The 17,192-nt window shown below is 38.3% G+C and overlaps 1 protein-coding gene across 3 annotated transcripts in view; it reads right to left on the reverse strand.

The window, feature by feature from the left end:
• Nucleotides 1-17,192, reverse strand: part of MAP2B (methionine aminopeptidase 2B) — a 42,111-nt gene that overhangs the window by 21,939 nt on the left and 2,980 nt on the right. For all 3 annotated transcript variants that reach the window (XM_088963760.1, XM_088963761.1, XM_088963762.1), the window contains one exon: nucleotides 15,250-15,415. In XM_088963760.1, the coding sequence (XP_088819886.1) occupies nucleotides 15,250-15,415 (166 nt within the window). The remainder of the gene's footprint in view (nucleotides 1-15,249; nucleotides 15,416-17,192) is intronic.

The following is a 17,192-nucleotide window of genomic DNA, read 5'->3' on the forward strand; positions in this document are numbered from 1 at the left end:
ATGTCCAAGAGTTAAGAATTGTAACTTGTACCATCAAGCACATCATCCATTTCACTGTTGTGTGACAACACTGGAGCCATTACTCAAGCCAAGGAGTCGCTAGTCCACTCAAAGTCAAAGCACATCGAGAAAAAATATCATATCTTACGTGAGATGTTGTTAAAGGGAAAATCTATATTCAAAATTTAGCATTAGCGGATAAAGTGGCAGACCCACTGACTAAGCCACTGACACAGAAAGTATTTAAGAACATGTGGTCAGCATGGAATTAAGGCTTATGCTTGATTAGATCTGAGTGCAAGTAGGATCTTTAGACAGTGTATACCCTTTGCTCCAATCAAATTGATGTACACAGACTTTCATATATGAATAATGTAAATACATTATTGTTTGGTGTGTTTCTATGAATTACTCCTCAAACTGTACACTTATGAAACTTGTGTTAGTTTAAAATGTTCTCTGCCATTGGATAAACATGTGGGGGTTTGTCCTAACAAGGCTGACACTGATGTGCTGTCGAATTGGTAGAGTAGCATGTCTCAGTTGCTAAGGTTAAACCCCAAGCACAATTAGTGGGTAGTTATGAGAAGCATTGAACCTGGATCAATTTCCAATTATGCCTTGGAACTTGGAGAGAAACAGGCAAAACTAGAAAGTGAATATCAAGTCTACGATTGAGCTACTTTTGATATGCCAATCAGTGAGATCCATCTAAGGTTAAATACTTAGTCATGTTGGAGCAATTTAGGATATTACCTGAGTGGGTTATCATAATGATAGGATCAGCCCCTTTGTTAGACAAAGTAAATATCAGGGTTTACACTCTTTGATGGAAACCTAAAACTGCCCATAGTGGATTTCAATTGTACTTGAAATCGGATTTGCAAGGTGTGTATGTGTGTGTGTACATATATATATATATATATATATATATATATATATATATATATATATATATATATTATTTTCTTAAAAAAGTTAGAAAAAGGTTTTAATACGGAGATCCATCTGAGTAGAAGGTATGACAACATTTCGCAGTCATGGAAAGGGTCCTTCCATATGAGCAGTGTTTTGATTATTTAGGGCTGAGAGGTTAAGGGCAAGAGACCATTAAAGGGTTAATAACCTGATGTGTTTTATCTCATATCAGCCCATTATCCTTGGGTTTCATAGGGTGGTTGAACCCAAGGATCATTTATACTTAAGTGTTTGGACCAAACTGAGCCCAACTTGATTAGCTCAGGGGTCTCACTAGCCTTATAAAGTGAATTTGGCATGTCTCTTTCCAAACATGGGTCGAACTCATATGGATTTGTATGAGACCTTTGAAGGTCCAAGCCCATTAAAGAACCCATTAGCTCAGGGACTTGTATGAGACCTTTGAAGGTCCAAGCCCATTAAAGAACCCATTAGCTCAGGGACTTATATGAGACCTGTCTCTTTCCAGACACGAGTCAAACCCATATGGACTTGTATGAGACCTAAGAAGCCATGCAACGCCTATATATGTGAACCATTAAAGAAAATGGGCCTAAGCCCATTACTAGTAAGACTAGTTAAAGAAGTCAAATGACAACTTAATGTGATATGGATCAAATATGGGTATGGAGCTCTATTCTAATGAGAGGATTAAGTCATAATCCAAATCTGATTTGGATTAAGACCTAGTTCAATTAGGAGAGTGCTCCATAAAAGGAGATTAGAGGGAAGGGGTGAACTATGCATTCTCCCCACTCATTTTTGCTCATTCTCTCCTCCATTGCTCCCAAAAACCCTACTAACCAGCTATAGAGAAGGTTGATTCCCACCATCTCTCTATTGTGTTTTTGAAGAAAAGCAAAAGAAAAGGAGGTTCACATAGTTGCATCAAATCCCAAGCAATTGGAGTTCCAATCGACCGAGTATTATTGAATCAACATTACACATACAGTTGTGCCATCTTCAGTTGGAGGTCGATCTAGGTTTGATATTGGGCATGAACTGCCACTCTAGGAGCTGCATTATGTGGTCTCCATATTAGGTATGCTCAGTTCTAATTATGGTTCCAAATCCGGTCCAGTTTAGTGCAAGGCTACAAGTTCGATCCTGAAAATTTAGATTTTCAAAATATGGAGAAATCGGTTCTTTGGTTGCATTGAATTTTTTTTTTAATTCAGCCAGAAGCTATAACAGGTTTGGCCAAGTTTATTCTGAATTTCAGCCCAACCAATAGCTAGATGGTATGTGAAAGGACACAAATACCCTTTGAGTTTTGAATAGGCAAAAGAAGCATAATTATGAAATGGCCAATGTAGCAACGTTTAAATCCCTTCTCATTGTGATTGGGCACCATTGTTCAATTTATGCCCTAACCTTTATGCCAAAGAACTAGTGCTTCCCACCAAAGAAGTTAAATGCAAAAACATCACCAAAGAAGACAACGTCGTTGCCAGAGGGGTTTAGATTGTCATTGTAATTTTTTTTTCAATTATTCAATCCATAACAAAGAGGGGTTTTAGACCATCATTGTTGTCAAAGACGAGTAATTTTTGTCGTCACCAAGGAAGACAAAGGTAAAATGGTCTAAAAATATTAAAAGGGTAGTTTTGGTATTTTAAAAAATTTAAGTCACATACCGTCATGTGATACAAATAATTGCTGGACTACTAACGGTGGGTTCTAAATTGGCAACTTTTGAGAGTTCAGGTACTGCAATGGCATGTTTAGCAATTTGGGTACTAAAGTGAAACTAGCCCCTAGGTACAGGGTACTAATCTACAATTTACCCATAAGATAAAAGAAGACAAATAATAGAGTAGAAAACAACAATAAAAAGGGCTTAAAAGAACATGGGACCACACTTCAATAATAGATCAAGACTAACCTATTGAATTTCTATACTGCCCCTCAAGTTAAGAATAAATATCGATAATTCCCAAGTTGCATGTTAAAGGCAGTGTATGATAGACACACTCCCGAAGTGGTAACTTTCTCCCTGATAAAATGTTGATCCACCTCAATATGTTTGTTCTATCATGTCACTTTGGGTTGTGAGCAATATTAATCGCAACCTAGTTCTCACAATACAACATCAAAGGCCTTTCATACTCAACACCTAACTCTTCAAGAAGGGATAACAGCCACAACACCTCAATCACTCCGTGAGCTATAGACATATACTCCACTTCAGCACTTGAACAAGCAGCAACATTCTGTTTCTTACTCCTAGACACAAGATTCCCTCCAACAAAAGCACAATACCTTGAAGTGGACCTCCCAACATCAACACATCTGGCCTAGTCAGCATCAGTGTACACTTCTATCTTCATATGACCATTGTCCTTAAAAAGTATACCTTGGTCAGATGAATCCTCTCTACTACAAGGTGGGTGGTTTTGGGAGAACGCATGTACTAATTGACAAGATTGATAGCATAGGAAATATTAGTGTTTGTTAGACAAAGATACAAAAGCTTTCCTACAAGGCATAGATGCATGGCCTTGTCTTCAAGAAGCCCACCACCCTTTGCACTAATCTTGTGATTTAACTAAATCGGTGTGTTTGCATGTTTGATTTCTAGTTTCCCAATTTCCCCTACGAGATCAAGGATATACTTCCTCTAGGAATTAAAAATTCCATGCTTGGACCGAGCCACCTCAATTCCCAGAAAATACCTTAATTCACCCAAATCTTTGACTTCAAATTCCTTCTTGAGAAGCTACTTAAAGGAATCAATCTCATCAATATTATTGCTTGTCACTACAATGACATCTACGTAAATGGCAAGGAGAGTCAAAGAAGACCCATTCTTTTTAATGAACGAAGTGTGATCTAACTGAGCGTATACTAGTGTTTTAAAAGTGCAAGGCACAAAAAAGCTCAAGGACCAATTTGTGCTTGAGGCGCAAGGCGCAAAAATAAAAAATTAAAAACCTAAACATAATATTAATAAAAAATAAACTTGAGTTTTAAAAATAAATATTTTATAAAACCTATTATCTAAAATTAAAATACATAAACATAACATGTAAAACCCACAATCTCTTTTTTCTTTAATTGCATTACTTCAAGTAGCTAAGGTGATGTAAAACATATTGCATTCCTAATTCTACGAGCCGCCTTTGTATCATGCCCCTTGAGGCAAAGTCCAAACAAGTCCATGTTAGGGTCTTAATTTCTTAATTCTCATATAAAAAACAATGATTTTATAACTTTAATTGCCTTTTAAGAAGATATTTTTATTAGAATGAAGAAATGAACAACATTAGCAAATATGGGATTCTCTGAGCTTCGGTGAGCGAGTGAAGCGAGCAAAATTTTCAAAAAAAATTCAGAAGGCGCTAGGTTCAAAAAAAAGCATGAAATTTTCAAAAGGTGCACGCCTAGGCCGAGGCACATAAAAGAAGATGTTCAAATTGGGTGAGAACCATTTGATGAAAAGCTTATGTTAAAGTGGGAACCACATCTTGAGAGCACATAAAAAAACCCAAGTGAAATGGGAATAATCATCAACAAACAATAAGTACTTATATCCTCACATAATAATGCTTCTTCTATTACTCAAAGAATAAGTTCACCTATTCTGTTTTGCAAGTTCACAACTTTCACACCTCAAATTAGACACTTGAATTGACTCAAGAAGGAAAAGACTCTTCAAAGACCCAAAAGATAAATGACCCAACCGATTATGCAATAATCCGACTCACAAACTAAGAAACAAAGACTTCCCAATTCCTTTATTACGTCTAAGCGGATGCTCAAGAAAATAGTTTCCATTCGATTCATGGCTAGTCCCAATCACCTTCCTTGTCATCAGATTGTAGAAAACACAAAAGTCAAAAAATAATGTTACTAAACAATTCTTATTTTTGTAACACTACTGTTTAAAAGTAAATTAGTACTAAGCTTGGGAACATGTAGTACTAAGGAAAGGATAATGTCGTCAAACATCTTGATGTCTCCCTTGCCAAAAATAGGGACAAGAGAGCCATCAGCAATAGACACTTTGTCTCTGCTAGAGGATTAAGAATAAGAAGCGAACAAAGAGGATGGCTAGTCATATGTTTAGATGCACCCAAATCTACTATCCAGAAATAATTGGTGTTACATAGAGTTGCAACATGATAGGCAGTAGCCTTTGTACTTGAATGTGCAAAAAGTTGAATTAGGAGTAGCCGAGTAGGTGCCCCAACAGTAGGCTGAGATGATCCAATAATACTAGCAATACTCTCCAATAGCTAATGCCTGTAACGAAGTGAATCTAGGGCTAGGGTAGAAGAAGCATTTGTAGTAGCCGCTTAATTCACATTTCCCTTCTTGTTGTTCTTAGGCCTTATGGGCACAAGGTTGGGATGGAGCTTCCAACAAGTGCCTCAGGTGTGTCTCGACTTATTGCAATAGTCACAGAACACCTCCCTTTTTTCTTCCTTCTTCACTTCTTTCTCCTTATCATCATCCTATTTCTGCTTTATAACTATCAGAGCTGATTCTACTTGTGAAATTTGCAACAAAACTTTTTTCCTACTCTCTTAACTATATACTAGAGAATAAGCTTGGAACAAAGTGATATTGTCCTTGGTATGTATTATAATTCAGCCTGCCTTTTGAGTTCTGTTAGTCTGATAACAGCCAAGAAGAGAGAAGAAGAAAGAAGTAAGAAAGAGAGAGAAAGGAGGAGAAAAGGAGAGAAGAAAAGTCAGGTTCAAATTTGGGAAAGATGGCTTCTCCCATTCGGCCAGGCATGTTTTATATTACTAATATAATGGAAAAGACACATGCGCCCTTATTTAAGCGAGGGACACTAGTTCTAATATAAAATTACAGATCAGCAATCTCAACATAAGTATAAAGACAGAAATACCCCTACACTAACACTCCCCATCAAGATGGTGAGTATATATCATATAATCCCAACTTGTTACATAAGTAGTCCGCTCTTCCTCGACTTTAACCCTTTTGTAAATAAGTCTGCCACTAGTTCCCTGTGTTAACATATACAGTGTCTATCGCTCCATTCAGCACCTTCTCTCACAAAGTGACAGTCAACCTCTATGTGCTTGGTTCTTTCATGAAACACCGGATTAGAAGAAATATGAACTCCAGCCTGATTGTCACAATAGAGCTTCAGTGGAGTGTTAATATTGTATCCTATCTCCTGTAGAAGGTTCCTTAGCCACACCAATTCACAAGCAGTATGTGCCATAGCTCTATATTTTGCCTTTGCACTACTTCTCGCTACAACTGTCTGTTTCTTACTTTTCCATGTCACCAAATTACCCCCAAGAAAAAAGCAATAGCCTGTGGTAGACCTCCTATCAGACATAGAATCGGCCCAGTCAACATCAGTATACCCTTTCTGGGTCTGGGAATAGCCAAGGAAGATGCATTTAATGGATTGTGCATCTAACTTGTCCTTCCCGAGGCCCAGATTATGAATGAAGCAAACACACCCAAAAACCCGAGGAGAAAGAGGAAGCGAAGACAAGGTGGGAAACAAGGTAGTGAATGGGGAATGACCATCAAGGATAGACGTGGACACCCGATTAATCAAGAAGCAAGAAGTAAGCACCGCATCAATCCAAAAAGGTTTGGGAACATTCATGTGATGCACGAGGGATCGTGTTGTTTTCAAAAGATGACGATTCTCTCTCAGCCACCCCATTTTGTTGTGGGGTGTAGGTACATGATGTATGTTATAATGCCCTGTTGGTCCAAGTATTCTTGAAATGATAAAGATAAATAATCACGGCCATTATCAGAACGAAAAATTTTAATGTGAACACCAAATTGATTTCTCAGCATAAAATTTTTGGAAGATGGTAAACAATTCACTTCTTTCTTTCATTAAATAGAGCCATGTCATCCTTGAAAAATCATCAACAAAAATGACAAAATATCTATATCCATTGTATGACATCACTTTATAAGGACCCCAAATATCTGAATGAACCAAAGAAAAAGGACTTGACACATGGTTATTAACCCTAGAACTAAAGGGAACACGATGATGTTTCCCCAACTGAAACGAGTCACAATCTAAAACAGAAAGTTGACTCAATGAAGGAACCAAAGATTACAAAACTTTCAGGGAAGGATGACCAAATCGATAGTGCCACTGGAGAGGAGAGAGAGATGACCGGAGAGCTGTTGATGTTCTTCCACCACCGTCAAGATAATACAATCCACCGGCTTCATGCCTTCCACCAATCTTCACCCCCGTCTTGAGATTCTGAAAAACACACATAGAAGGGTAAAAAGTAATAGAGCAATTGAGTGACTTTGTTAACTTACTAACAGACATAAGGTTAAACGGAAATTTAGGGACATACAAAACTGAGGATAAAGATAAGGGGGTCAAGTGAACATTGCCAACACCACAAATCGAGGATGTAGAACCATTAGCAAGGGTAACAAATTGTGATGTTGAGCAATGAGAGAGGGAAGAAAACACACCTGGAGTTCCAGTCATGTGATCGGAAGCTCCAGAGTCAATAATCCAGGGATTAGGTGTTGAAGCCAAACAAGCCATACTTGATTGTGCGAAAGTAGTCGTGTTCTACTGAGATGTGGATTGGACAAACCTCTCATACTCATCACGGGAAATACTCACCATCTCCTTCCCGAGAACCCCTGTGGATGTAGGAGGCATCTGATCAGCTAAACGATTCTCCTGTCTGAAACTGGTGTCATTAGTCAGGGCATGAATGGCCCAATTTGAGGGTGGACCATGCAAGTCATGGCAATAATTAATGGTATGTCCATCCATACCACAATGAGTACACCTCGGACCCGAGCCACGTCCTTTGCCATAGGCTCCCCCTGAATCTCTACCTCTAGTACGACCACCACCACGGTTATATGTAAGTCCACCACCACCACTCCGGCCATATATCGAGCCACTGCTACCACCATAGCCAGACTGAGCTCCTCAAGCTCCACCTCTAACACCACAACCCCTTTACACTACAAAGGCTGATCTATCTGAGACATTAGAGTTCTTAGTAGATCCAATGGAAGTCCTCCGAAGTTGAGCAAACACATCTTCTAAGGAAAGGAGAGTTGATCCTCCTAGTATCTGAGCCCGCACTGATTGATACTCAGATTTCAGCCCCATCAAAAATAAAGTCGCATCAAGTTGTTCTCTTTGTTGTTGCTGAATTTTGACATTAGAAGTGAGGGGATGATAAACATTCAACTCATTACGAATGTTTCTCATACTAGCATAGTACTCCTCAAGACTCTGATTGCCCTGTTGCAAATTAAAGTATTCCTGATACAGCTGATATACTCTGGTTGTATTGTCTTGACCAGAATACAACTTCTTAGCATGGTCCCACACATCTTTGGCAATGTCAAGAAACATGAAATTTACACTAATCTTGGGTTCCATACTGTTATATAACCACGTGATAATCAGTGCATCCTCTTGTTCCCAATCTTCATACTCATGAGAGTCAGTGGAGAGTTTATCCTCCCTTATGTGTTTCACCTTCTTCTTTCCCTTCAGAAAAACTTCTACAAATTTAGCCCTAGGTACATAATTCTCTCCATTCAGTTTAATGGAGGTCATTTGAACATTCATGTAGTCAGTAGGTATCATCACATTAAATTTTCTATCACTGTTATCTCCCATTGTTGAATTCTGTTATTATTGAAATCGGCACACTGCACGCTACTTGATCACACTGGTTTCAGCGCTTGTTATTGTTGAAGGTTGCACTCTTTACACCACAAACCCTACCCTACGACTACCTAAAATCTCACCACTATATGAGAACCACTCCCCCTTCGAATTACACAAGAAGCCGCATAAACCCTAGCACATTACAGTTTGAAATCCCACCATACGATCTGAAACATACTTCCTATTTGATTTATAACAAAAAATATGCATAGAAATCTCTTATCTCATCAACCGAAAAACAAACCACACAAGAAGAAAATCAGTCCACACAAGACACCCACTGCACCAAACAAATCAGCCCTCTTCTCTTCATCGATTAGGGGAGGGCTTCTTAGAGACCACAGCAACCGACCATGAACAGTACAACTGGAGGCATAGAAACCTCCAAGGGAAGAGGGCGACCACTCCTTTTTAGCCCTTTCCCTTATCTCCAATCGATGGCATAGAAATCAAGAGAAAACCCTAGATTGAGTGCACAGAAAACAGAAATCTGGGCAGATCCGAGTTGCTTAGTTGAGCTCTGATACCATATTATAATTCGTCCTGCCTTTGAGTTCTGTTAGTCTGATAACAGCCAAGAAGAGAGAAGAAGAAAGAAGAAAGAAAGAAAGAGAGAAAGGAGGAGAAAAGGAGAGAAGAAAAGTCAGATTCGAATTTGGGAAAGATGGCTTCTCTCATTCGGCCAGACATGTTTTATATTACTAATATAATGGAAAAGACACGTGCCCTTATTTAAGTGAGAGACACTAGTTCTAATATAATATTATAGATCAGCAACCTCAACATAAGTATAAAGACAGAAATACCCCTACACTAACACTCCCCCTCAAGCTGGTGAGTATATATCATATAATCCCAGCTTGTTACATATGTAGTCTACTATTCCCCAACTCAACCCTTTTGTAAATAAGTCTGCCCATCGGTTCCTTGTGTTAACATATGCAGTGTCTATCAGTATGGAATTTTTGTCCCACAATGTCATAATCAGAGTTTAGCCCAGCAAGGAACTCAAAAATTTTGTTTCTTTTTATCAACATCCTATAAGTTGCTGCATCCTTTTGGCTTTCCCACTCAATTGTCTCCAAATGGTCAATCTCATATCATAAAGACTTCAAGGTAGATAAATAGATCAAAACTGATTTCTCCCCATGTTTACAATTGTCCGTTGCACTCTTCAACTCATAGGCCCTAGCAAGAGCAAGTGGCTGAGCATAAGTTCCTTTCATATTATCCCAAATATCCTTAGTTGTCTTCAGCCAAAAGTAATCCTTGCTATTATGAGTTGCATGGAACTATACAACCAAGACATCACTAAGTAATTTTCTTGAATCCATTTGGCATGAGAGGGACCTTCTTTGCCCAGTTTCTTAGTGTTACCAGTCAAATACACTAATTTTGCACTTCCTCCAATGGCCATCATGGCTGGCAGCCCACTCAACAGCCCCTACAAGGCTATCATGGCCATCTGAAAAGGGTTACCATCTACCACAACAAGAGCCCCCTATAAGGCCTTTTCCATGAGATTTAGATTCATTCCCAATAGCTTCCATGCGTATGCAACAGCCAAACCTCAAAAAAGGTCCAATTCTCTTCTTCCTCAGTGGAACAATCCTCCCAGGAGCAGTACACCAACTAACAGAGATGTAACAATCCACAACTTTCTCTTTGAAACTCAAAGGAAAGGTCTGGCTGAGAAAGAACTAAGCTGACTAACAGGTACTAGTCAATTCTAGGAGAAAACCTTAAGAGCAACCCTGGAGAAGGCAGAGAAAAGTGAACCGCTTCCTCCAGAGGCTTCCAAACTATTTCTGCTTGTTGTTGATCTCTAAGAAAAGAAAAAATCTGCTCAAACAACCCTCAGTGCCACCTCAAATCCAAGGTTTAATCACCAAACTTCAATCTAATATGATTCTGATTCTTCCTGGCTGTTGATGTGAAAATTTTAATAAATTCTCATGCAACATAATTCACTCAATCAAGTGATTGAGCTTTTATTATTTTGGGTAAGGCCCATTCAGGGAATCATACAGATTGTTCCCCTTAATTACATCTCCACAAGAAATTAGAGAACACCTTTTGATTCTGACTTGGAGAAATGAATGCACAAAACAAAAGAGAAGAACAATAAAGTACTTTAAAAGAACTTTTCACTTACATTTCTTTTACATCAAGTGTACAAGAACGAGAAGAAAACAAAACTCTACAATAATAAATCTCTCTTTTCTTTTTTATACAAATAAGATTTCCTTATCACTCCTTCCTTCACAATAAGTTGTAATCAATCAAATGAAATTTATATTGTAGACAGCCTTAATCTTTTGGATTTTGCATACAAGAAAGGAACCGTAGTCAATCAAATTGCATATTTGATTATAGACGATTTTATTCCCCTGTTCTTCATTTTCATTTGAAAGAAACCATAATCAGTAGAGGCACCCGGTTGTAGATGGTTTAATCCCAAAATTTGTCTTGGAAGAGGGACCATAGTCAACCAAGTAGAAGCACCCAGTTGTAGATGGTTTACTTCCCTCTATTTCCTTTCTCAAAACTGAAAATAAAAGAGAGAGAAAGAATGATACATAGCAGAAGACATATATAGGAAGTATTCACGGAGAGGACTTTCCTTTTCCTACCTGTATTAGTGAGACTTCTTTTCCTTCCCTACCTTCCCTTGAGCACCTCTCTTTTTTACTCTCCTTATCTTTGCTTTTTCTTAAGAATCTCTTGTGACAATTTTCTTCGAAGAGTCTCTCCGTCTGTGCTTCTAGCTTCCCCTTAAGGAGATTAAATAGGGAGTGGGGTAGTTATGTAACTACCTCCTCCTCCTAGGCAAAGGATACCTGTCCCTCCCACTTAAAGAGAGGGAACTCTCCACTTAAAAAGAGGGAACTCCCATACAAGATACTTTTTTATAGTTTTAATGCTTTGGCTAGCAGACTAGCCAAACCACTTATTTGAGTTCTAATTTATTTAAATATTATTTGGATTGAAAAAAAATGCCTTCAACACTGGCCACTAGCAATCTCCAAAGCTGAACTTTGGGCAGCAGTTACAATCTCCAATAACATCCAAGAATCATGCCATAAAAAACTGGAAATTCCAGTCCCAAGAATGTCTCATGTAGATGTAGCCAGCTGGATCAAGCCTACATGAGAACACAGCTCAACCCTAAACCTTGCTCTGATACCAACTTGCTGAAATAGTTACTAGCAAACCAGGTTTAGACAAGAAAACAGCAAGAAAAATAAAAGAAAAGAGAAGAGGAGGCGGAGAAGAAGAATGAAAGAAAACAGAGAGAAATGAGAGAAAAGGGAAGAAGATTGTAATGGTTCGGCTGCCCCACTCATTACTATTTATACAAACAATCAAAAATAAGGTACAATGACTGTTATACCCTGCAGCCTATAAGACAGAAGAGAACAAATAATGGAATAGCAAAATAGCAAAAAAAAAGGGCTTAAAAGAACATGGGGCCACACTCAAATAATAGATCAAGACTGATCTATTGTATCTTTACACTCTCCTGCTTCTTCCTTTGAAACCCTTTCCATTGGAGGTGGTTATCTTAATCCTTTTGTTAGACAGTTTTGTATGCCCTTAGCTTCAATCAAAATGATGTATTTTATGAGTTTATTGTAAATGAATAAAAGTGCATATTTGATTCATGTTCCCTTGGTATGTTTCTGTGTAATACCCTTAAACTGGACACTTAATGAGACTCGTGTTAGTTTAGAATGTTCACAGACAGTGGGTCAGTCTGGGGAGACCCATCTTGACAAGGTTGACACTGTGGTGCTACCAAGTCGGTTGGGGTGACTTGTCTCAGCTACCGGGGTGAGACCCTAGGCACATACAGTGTAGGATTAATTGAATCTTTGAACTGGACCAGATTTCTAGTATTGCTCTGGACCTTGGAGATTGATGGGCAAAACTGAAAAGTTACACCCGACCCCTAGACTCGATTATGATACTACACTAGGTGTCGAATTGGGTTGTCTTTGATGTACCAATCAGTGAGATCCTTAACGAGGGTCAAAACCTAGGTATGTTGGGACAGTCTGAGAATTTATCTGAGTGGGTGATCATAGTGACAGGATCGGCCCCTTTGTCGGACAAAGGTAATGATCGGAGATGCACTCTCACTGATGGAAACCAAGACTGCCGGCAGTCGATTTCAATCGTTGAGATTTGTTTTACAAAATATATTTTATATGAGATATAAAAGTATATACATTATGGCTTGGAAATGATTTGCAAAAGGTTTTAATTCTCAGGATTCATATAAGAGAGAGTGCAACACTGTTCCTTACAGCCGAGGGAGAGGTCCTCTCTTGTCGGACAGTGTATGATCATTATGGGCTGAGAGGTTAAGTGTAAGACCATTGAGGATAATACCTGATGGGCTAATCTTGCATCTGCCCACAGTTCCTGGATGTTACAAGGTAGCTTGGCCCAAGGACCACTTAGGGTAAGTGTTGGGCCCATAGAGCCCATCTGATGGGTTTCAGGGGGTGCACTGTCCATAACAGTGTATTCGGCCAGGCCTTGTAACAAAGGCTGGGCTGAACCCATGTGGCTGATGTGTAGATCAATGTTTGGGTCCCATGCCATACAAGGAAATCCAACTGGGCAGCAGTTTGGAAGGCTAAATGAATACATAACCTTAAATGGGCCTTAAGCCCATTTCGAACTAGGCTAATTTGATTAGTCACTTAAGGGGCGAATTGTGAAATAGATCAGCTGATAGGATTGGGCCCACACCCTATCCACTTAGAGAGTCCAAGATTTAGATCTGGAAACTTCCTAATTTGATTAGGAGATGGCTGATCTAATCTGCAGATAAGATTAGGAGCTGGTCCCTTTAAGTCTATAAAAGGAAAAGAGGGTGGCAGCCTTTAGACATCAACATCACAAGCAAGCAATAGATAGTCTTGTCTTCAGAGCTGAAATCACAGAAGAGAGAATTTGCACCTTGCAAATACTCTCTTGCCGCCTCCTTCTTGCAGTTGCCGCTTATAGCAGTTCGATCTCCAGTTCTTGGGAGAAATCAAGATCGGATCTTGATTCCAATCTTTTGGAGAAAAGATTGGTGGGAGTTGTATTCACAAGCCGTCCAGGTGATTCTTGAGAAGGATCAAGTTCTTTTGGAAGAACACTGCTAATTCTGCTCCACCCTGCACTGCGCCATCTTTAGTGGGAGCAGATTTTGGATCCTTCCTTGGGCGTGAACACCTCCATTGGTAGATACTATTTCTCTGTATTAGGTATTATCTCTCCCTACTCCTTTTGGTTCAGATCTGGTTCAGTTTATGGTTCAAGAATGATCATTGAAAATATGATTTTTTAAATAGGGAATTCGATTCCCAGTTGAAGGGAGAGAAAAATTTTTGAAGCAGATTGTAATGGTTCGGCTGCCCCACTCATTACTATTTATACAAACGATCAAAAATAAGGTACAATGACTGTTATACCCTGCAACCCATAAGACAGAAGAGAACAAATAATGAAATAGCAAAATAGCAATAAAAAAGGGCTTAAAAGAACATGGGGCCACACTCAAATAATAGATCAAGACCGATCTATTGTATCTTTACACTCTCATGCTTCTTCCTTTGAAACCCTTTGCATTGGAGGTGGTTATCTTAATCCTTTTCCTTATAGGGCATTTCTTCTCAATGACCAGCTTTCATTAAAGAGTTTTGGAAGATCCTATGCTTCCTAAGATCAAAGCCATCCATAGGAAATGGAGATAATAGTTCATATCCCTTCACACTTGCATCCTCTGCTAGAAAGTGGGGAATATGCGTAAATTTTCCCATCCAATGTATGGTTGCAATTGAACTAGGCTGGCTTTGCATTTGGAACTTGCAAGTGAAACCTAAACTGCCAATTATATGATTTGTACTTCAGTCGAATTTTTCAATATCTCAGATCTTAACAAATAGCCAAGTTTTTGTTGTCAAAACAAAATTGCATGGATGTTGTCGTCATTTCATTACACAGAATCAAGGCAGGATCATGGTTCGAATTCAATTCTGCTCACATGAACCAAAAATAGCCAACGCATTACATTCCAATTCAGGGGATTTCTTTTACACTCTTTTGGATTAACTTACGCTTTTCCTGAAGACATGTATGATTTCCTTAAGGGTTGGAACATTTGCAGTTTTAGTACTTCAGTATAAGATTATGTGGAAATAAGCCTCGTATGCTATGGGGAAAGAAGAACTGCAATGATCTTTAGAAACTGAGGTCAGCCATAGGAAAAGGTGGCAAATCTGATATAATGTCTATACAGGTGATACAATTGATTATACCATCTTATGCTTGTGACTAGTGCAGAAGTGGTAAATTCTATAGTTTTAGGTACACGTATGGTAGATATGGATTAAAAATAGGGTAAAATTATTTTTCTAAGTATATTCAGATTTTTACCATATTTATGTAATTTTTTGGACAAGTTATAAAAAACAGATATAATCTTATGATTTAACATATGATTCATGATTCACTTCAATTCAACTTTCTATACAATTTACAATAAGATTACAATTTTCAGAATTTAGATAATAGTCCAGAATGGCAACCTGATACGTCATCTGGTGCTGCACTATCCTCATTTTTGCCATTTTCATCCTTATGCTTTGATGGTGAAACTGAGGTAACATTTCCATTGCCACCCACAGAATTTGAAATTCCAGTTTCGTCATTAGAAACTACTATACTTGATTTTTCCTTTGTATCAACCAAACCCTGTAGTACAATATATCATAGGAGAATCACATGTAATCTCAATAGCTCAATTCACTGATGTGAATAAATATTGATTAAATATTATAAAAGCATCCTTAAGTTCATTGCAAAGAAATATAAGCTAGATTCATAGCAAAGTTCAGGAAAAAAAAAAAGAATAGGGGAAATAAAATAAAGCATAAATAAGTGAAAAATATCCAGGTTATAGATTACAAAGAAATGTAACTAACTAAAGCTGAGACAATATGAGGGGCTAGATTGAAATTTTCAGATCTCCCACCAGAAGGCAAGCCTCTGGAACTGCTATCAGGACAAGATTCTAGCTTTGCTGCAGGGGTTGAGACTAATGTACTGATTAGATTTTTTTAAGAGAAATAAAGAGAAACAATTCATTAAATATGAAACAGATTACAGGAAAATACGGTGACAAGTTATCGCCAAACCATCACAAAAAAAAATACAAAAAGAAGTACGTACAAAACATCACATAATCGGTTTAGAACATATTACATCAAGTAAAACTCATAGTACTCAGAAAGAATCAAACCAAAATTTTAACTTTTCAAGCCTTCAAATTCAGGAAGAATCAGCACCCAATCCATAAGCTTTGCCCCAATGATTGCATATAACTTCTCCTTGCACTTCATTTTTCCTTCAAAAGTTCTTCTATTTCTTCCTTTCCAAACTTTCAACATACTACAAATGGAATACAACTCCATACGATCCTTGCTTTAATGTCGCCATTGAACAATGGCCAAAGATCAAAAATCTCCTTAGGCACACTAGGTGACCACCCTCCCATCTTGAATAGATTAAAGAAATATCCCCAGATACTTTTTGAAAAACTGCAGCTTGCCAACAAGTGTAAGATATTTTCTTCTGCTGAAAGACAGAAGACATATCTGTTTGTCATGCGATAACCTCTTTTCTTCAACTTATCCTGAGTGATAGATAGAATTCTCCCAAACACCTTTGACTGAAGTACTTTTCACCTGATTTTTTCCTGCTGCCCTTGCTTCAATTAGCAGTCCCAAATAAGTGGAGCAGAACTCACCAATTAGGCATCCCAACAAAACAATACAAGATGATTTGATGAAGGTGTTTTCTTGAATTTCACTGGATAGGGAGAATCACACCAGGAAGAAATGCTACCTTCCTGGCCCTAGTGCCAAAAAAGAAAGAGGTTAAAATTCTAAAAGACTACAGACCCATTAGTCTCATAGGAAGCCTTTTCAAGATTATTGCTAAAGTCCTGGCAGGAAGGTTGAAAATGGTTTTGCCCTCAGTGATCTCTCAAATTCAAGGAGCTTTTGTGGAAGGAAGACAAATTATAGGCCAAATCCTAGTGGAAATGAGTGTATGGCCGAAAAAAGAAAACATGGGGAGAGAGGCCTAATTTGCAAGCTAGACATGAAAAAAGTCTTGCTACCTCTCAACTTTGGACATGAAGAGAAAATTTCTACTGCTGAATTTGGATGAAAATCAGACACCAAACATAGCAGTAAACATTCTCTGCATGAAAGCAGCAATCTTGCAAAAAAAAAAAAAAAACAAATGACTGATTCTCCTCCCGCTCTTTGCATAAACAGCACCTGTTAGCTTCCTATCAAAAAACCAAAAAAACAGCACCTGTTAGCCATACTGAACCATCTTGATTTCAAGTGATCCACAGTCAAGATGCTGTCCAATGCCACAAGCCACACAAAAGCTTCAACCCTTGGGGGCACCAGATTTCCCCACACACCTTCTAATTGGTTTGAATCTGAACTGTTCCTGC

Source organism: Nelumbo lutea, chromosome 1 (genome assembly GCF_056320005.1).
Source record: "Nelumbo lutea isolate HS-2025 chromosome 1, American lotus-T2T, whole genome shotgun sequence".
Lineage (NCBI taxonomy): Eukaryota > Viridiplantae > Streptophyta > Magnoliopsida > Proteales > Nelumbonaceae > Nelumbo > Nelumbo lutea.